The 12,755-nt window shown below is 40.4% G+C and overlaps 1 protein-coding gene across 2 annotated transcripts in view; it reads left to right on the top strand.

The window, feature by feature from the left end:
- Positions 1-12,755, top strand: part of LOC126470613 (diacylglycerol kinase 1-like) — a 366,452-nt gene that overhangs the window by 164,215 nt on the left and 189,482 nt on the right. For both annotated transcript variants that reach the window (XM_050098567.1, XM_050098566.1), the window contains exons 12-14: positions 2,575-2,699; positions 7,758-7,892; positions 8,029-8,184. In XM_050098567.1, coding sequence (XP_049954524.1) covers positions 2,575-2,699; positions 7,758-7,892; positions 8,029-8,184 — 416 coding nt within the window. The remainder of the gene's footprint in view (positions 1-2,574; positions 2,700-7,757; positions 7,893-8,028; positions 8,185-12,755) is intronic.

Here is a 12,755-nt window from a genome sequence, read left to right as displayed (position 1 = left end):
CTGTACCTAAAAAGGGGAAGTGTGTGATCCTGGCATCACGTTTGCACGATGATAATTCGATAGATGCCGACACTGTAGATAAATGAAAACCATCCATAGAAAATGTTACAATAGCGTTAAGTGACGTATTTTCACAGCGGATAAGCTGAATCCTTTGTACAACGCTGCAAGAAATGTGCGCCGCTGGCCAATGGTTATATTTTTGTAATGATCAATACGGTTGGAATCTATGCACAAGTCACTTTATGAGGCAACAGTAAGAATTGTATCAGAAGGAAAGGGTTCCTGAATCAGCTATGTTATACATTGTTGTTTTCTTCGCTATATTCTGCAGAACTTTTCAAATTTTGTACAAAGAACTCTAGAACTATGCCATATCTATCAAGGGGAACTCTTAAAAAATATACATTTCTGAAAAAAAGGTGCCAACTTCACAGTAAGTGAAAAGATTTTCTCCTTAAATATCAATTATCTCGCAAACTATTAGCTGCACAAAAAAATGTTATTTGGATTTTACATAGAACTATTCGGGCTCTGTTCAGAACTATCTTCAGAACTGTTGTACGAACTTACTTTTTGCGAAAATCGACTAAAAATGGTTTCTATACCACAATTTTTACGAGTACTGTTGTTTTCTTCGCTAAATTCTGCATAACTATTGAAATTTTGTGCAAAGAACTCTAGAACTATGACTTATCTATCAAGAACCCTGAAAAAAATATACGTTTCTGAAAAAAAGGGTGCCAGCTTCACAGTAGGAGCTCTGATGGAGTTCTTAATTAAGTTGCAATTACCTCTTCATCTATTACCTGCACAAAAAAATGCTACTAGGACTTTCGATAGAACTCTTCACGTAGTGTCCAGAACTGTCATCAGAACTGTTGTACGAATATATTTATATTTTCTGTAGAGAAAGTGTGTCTCACATTAAATCAATTTATCTCAAACTATTATCGCCATAGAAGAATGTTATTGGGATCTTCGATAGAGTTCTTGGGATTCTGTTCAGAACTGTCCTCAGAACCGTTGTGCAAATTTAATTTCTGCTAAAATTGACAAAGAATGTTTTCGATACGAAAATTTTTTCGAATATTGTTGTTTTCTTCGCTAAATTCTGTAGAACTATTCAAATTTTGTACAAAGAACTCTAGAACTATTTCATATCTATCAAGAACTCTGAAAAAAAAGGGTGCCAACTTCACAGCAAGTGAAAAGATTTTCTCCTGAAATTGCAATTGTCTCGTAAACTATTAGCTGCACAAAAAAATGTTACTGGGATTTTCGATAGAACTCTTGGAGTTCTGTTCAGAACTGTGCTCAGAACTCTAGTACTTATTTACATTATACGGAAATTGACAAAGAGTGTTTTCGATACGAAATTTTTTTCGAGTCTTGTTATTTTCTTCGTTACATTCTGAAGAACTGTTGAAATTTTGTACAGAGAACTCTAGAACTATGGTACATCTAACAAGAACTGTGAAAAAAATGTATATTTCTCGAAAAAAGGGTGCTAACTTCACACGACTGCAGCGCCCTAGACCGCTCGGCTAATCCCGCGCGGCAGTATACAGTACTCGCCACGTTCTTTAGGAGACAGGAAAGCTCATTCACTTGCACTGGGTGTCTCTTTAATAGCACAAGCCTCTATGCAGCACTCGTATTCAAGCACAGAGACGTCGTGATACCCACCCTACCATGAGAGATTAAAATCGAACTTGCTTCATTCATAGAATAGATTCTAACGTAATGTGACCTAACCTAACCTCCTGTATGGCATGGCTGTGTGCTTCGTGCGGCTGCCTCGAGTCCAATGAGCGTGCAGCTGCCTCAGTAGCGGAAGTACGTACTGATAAGACTGGGCGCGGCAGGAAGTAGCGCGCCGATAAACCGCAATGGCGGCACCGGAAACGGATCTTTCCAGCGGATCGCGCTTAGTTAAAACTTAGCGCGATCCTCCCAGCCCTAGCGGCGGCCAAGCGAAACTCGTTCAAGGTCACCCGCCAAGATGGCGGCGCACACAGCCTAACCTTTGATTCTGCCAAAAACTGTCGGCCAATGTTATCGGGCGACTTCTGTCGACGGTATCTGACAACCGTTGTCGGTACCTCTGTAACGCAGCCAAAGAGGCATGTAATGTGCCACGCGCGTCTTACATCGCACTCGCTGAGTACTCGCCCGATCGGAGGGGTGTTAGGCCGGACCGCGTAGATAGCGAGTGATGGACAACGACTGCCGCTTACTCAGTTCACCATGCGGCTGCAGACTAAGAAGGGGACAGTCTAATGGTCATCATTGGTTTCGTCCAAACTTATGATATATGTAGGACTTGTTCAGAAATGAAAGTGACACAAACCGAGGGTTTAGGAAAATTGCACTTTCGGCGCGGATCGAGCCAGGCACGATCCATTTACGTTATTGTGGTTTATAGGCAGCGGCTGACGCAGTGTAAACTGTACAGAAACGCAATACGAGAGTTGTGCCATCGAATTTATACGTAAAACTTTTTGCTTTCAATTTTTACGTTACTTCCACTGCAAAACTCCAACCAAAGCTGACGATTTTTCTCATTTGCAGATCGCATCCAATACGAACAACAACCAGCAGTTGGGGTCATACCACTTGGGACCGGAAACGACTTAGCAAGATGCCTACGCTGGGGCGGAGGCTATGAAGGAGAAAACATCGGCAAAATACTTAAGGTAGGCATCCAGTCATGTGAGAAAGCTCTTCATTTAACACTTTACGGCACTGAATTCCTTCCGTCCGCCTTCGTAGCTAAGCCGACAGCATGTCTGACTGCCACGGGGAGGAGCCGGGTTCATTCTGGAGTGCACTAAGCCTCTTGAGAACAATTGAGAGGCTACATGAACGCGGCGTATCGTGTCCTGTTTGTGGAAAGCTAGGACAGTGGCGTGCTGATCCCATGACACGCAATAACGCAGCCAAATGATACTGCAAGGTGAAGGACGGCGCGGTGGTCGGTCAGCTTCGTGGTGGCCAGTGGGTTTCACCGCGGAGTTATATTTTTTCTTTTGGTTTTTCTTTCCATCATGCAATATCTCCGTGTTGTGTTGTTTTTCCGTGACATTTGTCTTTATTTGCCTCTTAGACGCGCGCGCGCACACACACACACACACACACACACACACACACACACACACACACTTTTCCGTGACATTTGTCTTTATTTGCCTCTTAGACACGCACGCGCGCGCGCACGCACGCACGCACGCGCGCGCGCGCGCGCACACACACACATACACACACACACACTCACTCGCAATAGTGTTGCCAACCCCTTGAAGTGGAGATAAGGGACAATAGTGTATAACAGAGGTGAAAATAAGGGATAAATGCAGAATATAAGGGACCTAAAGTGGACTCTTCGTACAGAATAATAAACAGTAAATAATCGTATTATATGATTATTCTCCATAAAAAGTTATATCATTACATTAACAACACAAATTACATACATTCCTGCAAATGCTAAAAAGAAAGAAAAAACACATCATCAGACAGGTTCAGTACTTGACAGATTACCCTTATTGTGATTTAAAACATTATCTTTTAACTATTGATGGCATTCTGTTATTTAGAAACAGATCTGCCTCTTTCTGTAAAAGTGTGTCGCTTTTCGTGAAAGGGACAAAATCCTAACAACTGTATTCAAAATTTACACTAACCAGAAGTTCTGCTCTTATTTGATTTACAGTCTATACTACCTCCTTTCGTGTGTCACTCCATTTATTATTCATTAACGGAAGAAATTCTTTCTGTACCTGCATTTGTCCCGTGCATACGGAAAACAACGGCAATTGCCTTTAAAAGATTAGGCAAATTGACATTTCATTTTTTTAACGACGTGAAAACATCAGCCCATCTTTAACAAACTTTCCCTTGCTGAGAGTTGGTATTTTTTAAAACATGATAGGATTGGTAAATGTTGAATACAGTCCGTGTGTCCGCCATGTGCAATACCAAAATCCTTCTTGCAGAAATAATATGCTTTGTGATGATTCTTCTTTACATGCCAGTGTATGTTTACTGCCCATTTGTGCTTTACACACATAACATTTTTAGTTTCTTCCTTGGTGAATTTTCTTCTCGAGTATACTCACAAGCATCACTCATCTTAACTTTATACAAAATATTTCAATACCTAACTGCTACACGTTGTCCTCTCAGAACACAACTACAACGACTGAGCGATAGTGAAAGAGGAACACCTCGTCACACATCGAGAGGTATCGGCCCGACGCAACAACGAACGGAAGTCATATTGCCGTGCCTAAATTCATCGATGGGAGGGGGTGGGAAAACAAAGGAAAGTAAGTGACAAAGAGTATCAAAGCAGTCATCTACTTAAAGAATAAATGGTTGGATTTCTGAAAATACGGGCTATATCTTGAAAAATACAGGACCCGGGATTTCGTCCAAATTAAATCAAAATACAGGATTTGCCGGGATATTCCGGTTGGTTGGCAACCGTAACATATACACACACGTTACATACTTGAAGCTGAAAATAATGGATAGAGCTCTCACTCATTACAGATTAAGATGCTGCGATGTGCGGTAGTCATTGCCAAAATTTTAGCTCAACAGAACAATGACCCCTCATGAAAATCAGGCTGAGATTTAGTCGATCTAAGGAGATGATGGCAACGAGGAAGTCTGGTTATATGAAAAACCTGACATCCTTCCTCTTAGGTTAGAACTAGTTCGAGTCCCAGTCTGACACACAGTTTTAATCGTGTAGGAAGTTTCAAAACGGCACACTTCTCATTGCAGCACGAAAGGTTAATTGTTATTAACACGAACATTTCACACTGTTTTCCTTCTTTTTTCTTCCTTTTTTCTGTTTTGGTAAACCTTGAGTCCAACGTTATGTAGTGGATAATAATAATATTTTACCCTCTTTCTGAGCTCAACATCTCACTAATTCTATAGGAATGCTGACTCAATTTTTCAGGCTGCCAAACGGGAGATTTCGATACACAAAATGGTCCTGACGTCAACTGATGGTGTGTGTCGTGTTACATTGTGGAATAATGTGTGTATAGAGCGTGCAGTAACTGAGGGTGAGAAATGAATGGACAGTCAGGGACCATCATTTACTCATTTCAATAACTTCTTTCCAAAACAGTGTGATACACAAGGGATAAACCGAATGATGAAGTGTCGTTTTAAACGGACTGGTCTTGTATTCGGGAGAATGAAGGTTCCATTTTCCATCTTGCCATCCTAATTTAGGCTTTCTGTGGTTTCCATAAAATACTTGAAAGAAATGTAGGTGTGTTTCTACTACAGGGTCACATTCGACTACCTGTACTATTCTTGTTGAACTGTATACATCTCGTGGTCGTGCGGTAGCGTTCTCGCTTCCCACGCCCGGGTTCCCGGGTTCGATTCCCGGCGGGGTCAGGGATTTTCTCTGCCTCGTGATGGCTGGGTGTTGTGTGCTGTCCTTAGGTTAGTTAGGTTTAAGTAGTTCTAAGTTCTAGGGGACTGATGATCATAGATGTTAAGTCCCATAGAGCTCAGAGCCATTTGAACCGTACAGGGTGGTCCATTGATCGTGACCGGGCCAAATATCTCACGAAATAAGGGTCAAACGAAAAAACTACAAAGAACAAAATTTGTCTAGCTGGAAGGGGGGAAACAAGATGGCGCTATGGTTGGCCCGCTAGATGGTGCTGCCATAGGTCAAACGGATATCAACTGCGTTTATTTAAAATAGGAACCCCCATTTTTATTACATATTCGTGTAGTAAGTAAAGAAATATGAATGTTTTAGTTGGACCACTTTTTTCGCTTTGTGATAGATGGCGCTGTAATAGTCACAAACATATGGCTCACAATTTTAGACGAACAATTCGTAACAGGTAGGTTTTTTAAATTAAAATGCAGAACGTAGGTACGTTTGAACGTTTTATTTCGGTTGTTCCAATGTGATACATGTACCTTTGTGAACTTATTATTTCTGAGAACGCATGCTGTTACAGCGTGATTACCTGTAAATACCACATTAATGCAATAAATGCTCAAAATGATGTCCGTCAACCTCAATGCATTTGACAATACGTGTAACGACATTTCTCTCAACAGCGAGTAGTTCGCCTTCCGTAATGTTCACACATGCATTGACAATGCGCTAATACATGTTGTCAGGCGTTGTCGGTGGGTCACGGTAGCAAATATCCTTCAACTTTCCCGACAGAAAGAAAGCCGGGGACGTCTGATCCGGTGAACGTGCTTCGACGACCAATCCACCTGTCATGAAATATGCTATTCAATACTGCTTCAACCGCACGCGGGCTATGTGCCGGACATCCATCATGTTGGAAGTACATTGCCATTCTTTCATGCAGTTAAACATCGGTAGAACATTACGCAGGAAATCAGCATACATTGCACCATTTAGATTGCCATCGATAAACTGGGGGCCAATTATCCCTCCTCCCATAATGCCGCACCGTAGATTAACCCACCAAGGTCGCTGATGTTCCACTTGTCGCAGCCATCGTGGATATTCCGTTGCCCAATAGTGCATATTATGCCGGTTTATGTTATCGCTTTTGGTGAATGACGCTTCGTCGCTAAATAGAACGCGTGCAAAATATCTGTCATCATCCCAGAATTTCTCTTGTGGCCAGTGGCAGAACTGTACACGACGTTCAAAGTCGTCGCCATGTAATTCCTGGTGCATAGAAATATGGTACGGGTGCAATCGATGTTGTAGCATTCTCAACACCGGCGTTTTTGAGATTCTCGCGCAATTTGTCTGCTACTGATGTGCGGATTAGCCGCGACAGCAGCTAAAACACCTGCTTGGGCATCATTATTTGTTGCTGGTCGTGGTTGACGTTTCACATGTGTCTGAACACTTACTGTTTCCTTAAATAACGTAACTATCCGGCGAACGGTCCGTACACTTTGATGATGTCGTCCAGGATACCGGGCAGCATACATAGCACACGCCCGTTGGGCATTCTGATCACAAAGCAGCCAAGACGATATCGACCTTTTCCGCAATTGGTAAACGGTCCATTTTAACACGGGTACTGTATCATGAAGCAAATACCGTCTGCACTGGCGGTATGTTACGTGATACCACGTACTTATACGTTTGTGACTATTACAGCGCCATCTATTACAAAGCGAAAAAAGTGGTCCAACTAAAACATTCATATTTCTTTACGTACTACAACGAATATGTAATAAAAATGGGGGTTCCTATTTTTAAAAAAACGCAGTTGATATCCGTTTGACCTATGGCAGCGCCTTCTAGCGGGCCAACCATAGCGCCATCTGGTTTCCCCCTTCAAGCTAGACGAGTTTCGTTCTTTGTAGTTTTTTCGTTTGACGCTTATTTCTTGAGATATTTGGCCCGGTCACGATCAATGGACCACCCTGTACATATGGTTTATAATATTTTGTTTTTCTTTAATTGTAGTATCTTAACATGTCCAATATCTTTGAAATAATGAGACACACATGAATAAAGCTACTAGTCCTATAACCACTGCCCCGACTTTCCTCCCCTGGCTGCTAAACACCTGCGAAAAAAATAAAAATAAAATACGAGCCCTAAGATTTGAACCAGCAGCCTCCAACCCGTATCTAAAACAGCTTTATGCGTTAACAGATCCGGCTACAGGAGTGGATGTATGACTTCGCAATGGGCACACCTCAGTTGTTTTAAGAAACAGAATCGTTCCACAACTGAATGATCTCAACTTTTTGTGTTCCAGAAAATAGAACGTGCTTCCCAGGTAATGATGGATCGATGGCAGATCGAAGTTATTCCAGAGTGCACGAGCGGAGACGAATTACCGGGAGACCCAGTGCCTTACACAATCATCAACAACTACTTTTCTGTGGGTGTGGTGAGTATAGCCACGCAATACCCATTATAGAATCCACAGTACTTATCCACAAACTATTTGCAGATGTCGTAGAGTCTGTATTTAGAACGGTGCATCAAACTGTTGACTGCATCCGTCTTCACTTATATTTCACCAGGACGCTGCCATATGCGTGAAGTTCCATCTGGAGAGAGAGAAAAATCCAGAGAAGTTTAACAGCCGCATGAGAAACAAGCTTTGGTATTTTGAATTCGCAACATCGGAACAGTTTGCAGCGTCCTGCAAAAACCTTCATGAAGATATAGACATCACGGTAAGTGGAATTATTTCTTTGCACTTTCATTCAGTTCCCACTCATGAGAGCCACGATTGGGTTATTTAGTAATTATTCTCTTAAGCTGGACCAGTATCTCTGTTTCAATGTGCACAACATATTGCGAGGGCGTGCTGAAAAGTAATGCCTCGGAATTACTTATGGGAAAGCTCTTAAAGGTTTAAATAAAACGAACATTATTGACTTTCTAGGTCTTTGTTCTTCATTTCTAAATATTTGCATCCCTCTTTCGCTACAGGGCTCCGAAATACAGCGTGTAACTGGCGGCGTGTAACCTACAGTATGGCGGAGCGTGAAAAACAGCGTGAGCAATCGAATTTCGAATTGGAAGAGTTCGGTCACACATGAAAACCACACAAAGTACACACAATTCCAGACCACATACGAGCACGGCGACATCTACCACAATCCCATCGATTATTCTCCATACAGTCCCGACATGGTCCCACCCGATTTTCATCTGATTCCAAAATCTAAAGAACTCCTTTGACGACTTCACTTTGATAGTGATGAAGTGGTGCAAGCAGAGGTCAGGTTGTGGCTCCGTGAACAAAATCAAACATTCTACCGTGACGATGTCAACTAACTGGTCGCTCGTCGAGAGGGTGACTATGTTGAGGAAAAAATCGATGATAGGCAATGAAAACCTCGTAACACCATTTTGTTAAATTCTGCATGTGAAGCAAAAACGGTTTTTTAAAAACTAATATTAAATGATATAGAAAGTTGCTTCATGTGTAACAGTATTACTGAGAGATTATAGAAATCCATGCACTTTCAAATCTGTCTTTGATTGTGGAGTTACTGTGCTCTGGAAATACGAGCTTGCACAAACAGATGTAGTTACGAGGTTTTCATTGCCTACCATTGAAATATGTAGACATGTAGAACAAAGATGTAGAATGTTTATAGAGTTTGTTTTAGTTAAAAAGCTGGAAGAGTTTTCACATAAAAAATTCGGAGACATTGCTTTTCAGTACGCCCTGGGACAAGGTAGGTAACTCGTCTTCAAAGCAAAGTAGCATGCGCTACAGCATTGTCACTCTGTATGGCGGGTATGCTTAGCGGAAAAACGCTCTGGGCGTTCGATCTGTAAATTATTTGCCTCACCTATTTGTTTAATTTTATTAGGAATTTGCGTCATTTATGTCAGATAAACGAGGTGCCCAAGCAAATGTTGTCTAATTTTTCTGAAGTTTTCCTAATTCACTCTTACCACAATTTGCAATGAGAGTGCCTCAGTTTATTTTCCGACCTCTTATCGTGTCTGAAAAGTGGCGTGCTAAAATTATAAAAACCGATGCATTTATTTCGCTGATTGTCTTAATTAAATTATCTCAGTTCCATAAAAAGATAAACAGCTCAGTTACGAACGAAGCTTTGGGAATATAGCTGCATATCGCGTTAGTTATAACAGAATATGAAATGTTAAATAAATTTTGGTAAGAGATTTAGGAAACGCTTTCCTTCGATCACATCAAGAATTTTAGTACTGTTTCTTCTTTACCGAAACTAAGTGTGTGCCAGATTTAAGTTTGTCATTATTCCGGGAATAATCTGCGCAATATTTTCATCTTTTTTCTCGTCTAGTTTCGAAACAAATTGCTTCATTATTTGAATCGGAAAAGAACGAGATAGGCTGCATTCGGCAGAACGAATGTTTATTAATACTGTCTCTAATTTCAGATATTGGCTCAAAACAATACTTATAATCCTATGCATTACGTTCAATGACAATTCGTATATCACGTCTTACAAAAAATACAGTTTCTTTCACTTAACAGTCACGAAATAACTTCATTGCGTATGACTATAGGAGACAAAATGTTAGCTTCTAGGCACATGATTATATTTTCTGAAGGTACGATAGTGTAAGCAAGAAACTGCAAACATGAATATACTGTGATGATAAAGTAATGTATTCAGTAAACGAGTATGTATCAGGCAAGCATGGATCCACTACCGAATAAAAGTCAAGTCACGAGTTACGAGCGAGCTAGACAAACGTGCTACCCGCAGCTACTGGATTTCTTCCTAGAAAATTGTGAAGAGCATGGTCAAATTTTTTTCAGGATATTTTAAATACAAAGGGAATATGTGTGCTGCTATGTTAGCTGATTATTACTGGCTTATGAAAAGGAACGCTCCTCCCACACGGTACGTTAATCTGGCAAAAAAAAGACGCTCTTAAAGTATTTGATGCTTTACATTCTTATGTCATCTTGTAAGATACATATAAAAATATCATTATCTCAAAAATGAGAGGCAGTCAGTAAATTTCACCGAAAATACACAACGAAATCGTATTCTAACCTCCATTACACCCAACTTTTCAAAATTAGTAGCGCAGTTTCGTACGAGTAAAGGATGCTGATGTTAAAGTATTTTAATCTGTTTTTGCATTAACTACTAAAATCGTATTTGCATTATGGTATGCGTTTAGTTTTATTCATTTAAAATATTGTCAGTGGTCTGGAATGAAAAAAAAATTACAATTTTGGTTGGTTATCTAGAATTAATACCATTTCCTAACGAAAGATATTGAAACCAAAAAGTAAATTTACAATGTTTTGAAAAAAAAGTTACAACGAAACTTGTACAGTACGGTAAAAAAAATACGCATTTTACAAACATTAATAACTGTGAATCAACTGTGAACAATACGGCTGCACAAACAAATTTAAACGGAGCTGTGTTCGACATGAACGGTTTTTCCTGAAACCGTACTTCACTGAGAGAAGCTTATTTTACTCCATGAACTTCATAGTGTTAGAACTTGAAATATAAACTTCGATCCTAGAACAGAAGAACGTTAGAATTATTGGTCTCTCTTACTTTTTTATGAGAACGTTAAAAGGGCTCTGACGGAACTGAGAGGCAGATATTTCCACGTGGTACTCGCGTGCGCCACTTGACAGTCAAATAGCTCGCTGGGAGGAAGAGAAGCGAACAACAGGAGCCTGGGAGGGGCGCAAAGGACACGCACGCGTCGCAGCTGCAGAACCATTATTCGCTGGAGGCAGCGGCGCATTCACTGCGATAGCGTCCCTTTAATTAGGCGCTATTTTTAAAGTCAGGCATTTCCGGGTAAAGTGACATTCATCTCCTAAATGAGAGTTTGCTGCTCTGCCCGCTGGCGTCGATAAGTTCTCCGGCGCCTCTTCCTAACGCACAAGGACGTGTAAATGATATGAGATGATTTCGACAAGGGCTTCTTAAACTCCACACAAATTAAATAAAAGTTTTCCGTTTCTTCTAAAATGAGACTACGCCCAGGTTGATTATCCATGTGTGTTGCGATAAGACTTCCATATATCACTCTGAGTGTTTCCCGTGGACTAATGTGATGAATGTTACGACCATCTAGTAGCTTTTTTATGCCCATATACGAGATGAGTCGAAACTCTACTACCGACTTTTAGACGTAGTCTGCGGAACCGAAGGTATCAGACAGAGATCAGAAATATGAAATTCTCTATTTAAAAATATATTCGCTAATGAAGACAGTATTATCATACCACCGTTTGACAGCTGAACACGCAAATGAAACTCTTAGAAATAAGCATCTTCGATACTGAAAAACAATCGAGACAATTCAAATCAAGATTATGTATAAAGATTTTACATTGATCACGCTGCGCACTTTACCTCTATTCTAGCTTATTTTATAAAGAATCTCTTGCGCGTGTCTGTTTACAGAAAAGGTAAACCACCGGATGTACAGAATTACAGACCAACATCGCTGACGTCCAACTGTTCAAGGATCTTAGTGCATACTCTAAGTTCAAACATTATGACGTTGTTAGAGGAAAAGAGGATTCTCTTGGAGAAGCGGTAGATATTCAACAGTAATTACTCGTGCAAGACACAGCTTGCTCTGTTCACGCACGGTATCTTACATATAGCCTTGTAGAGAAGTAAAACGTAAACGATAAAAAGTGGAAACATAAAGCAAATAGAGACTTTTGAAATTTGGTGCAACTTTTATTCCCTCGCTCTTCCTTTCTTTACTATACCGATGACTCCTTGAGACCTCAGATTCTGTCCCAACAACCGAATCCTTCTTTTAGTTATGTTGCTCCACAATTTTTCCCTTGTTCGATTCAGGACTTCTCCATTAGTTATTCAATTTACCCATCTAGTTTTCAACATTTTACTGTACCACCACATTTCAAAAGGTTGTATTCTCTTCTTGTCTAGACCGGTTGTCATCCACATTTCACCTCCATACAAGGCTACACTTCATGCAAATACCTTTAGAAAAGAACTAGCACATAAGTATGCATTCGATGCTAAGAAATTCCCCTTTTTCTGATATACATTCCTTGCTATTGCGAGTCTGTATTTTATATTCTCTACTTCGACCATCATCGGTTTTTTCTGCTCAAATACCAAGTCATCTACTACTGTTACTGTCCATGAGCACCATCTGTTTCAATTTGACTACATTCCATTATCCTTGTTCTAATTTGGTTGATGATCGACTTATAACAGCTTTTCAAGGCACTGTTCATACCGTTCAACTGCTCTTTAATATACTTTGTTGTGTC

Source organism: Schistocerca serialis, chromosome 3 (assembly GCF_023864345.2).
Source record: "Schistocerca serialis cubense isolate TAMUIC-IGC-003099 chromosome 3, iqSchSeri2.2, whole genome shotgun sequence".
NCBI classification, from domain to species: domain Eukaryota; kingdom Metazoa; phylum Arthropoda; class Insecta; order Orthoptera; family Acrididae; genus Schistocerca; species Schistocerca serialis.
The sequence above is the reverse complement of the archived record's forward strand: the minus strand, read 5'-3'. Positions and strand labels throughout refer to the sequence as shown.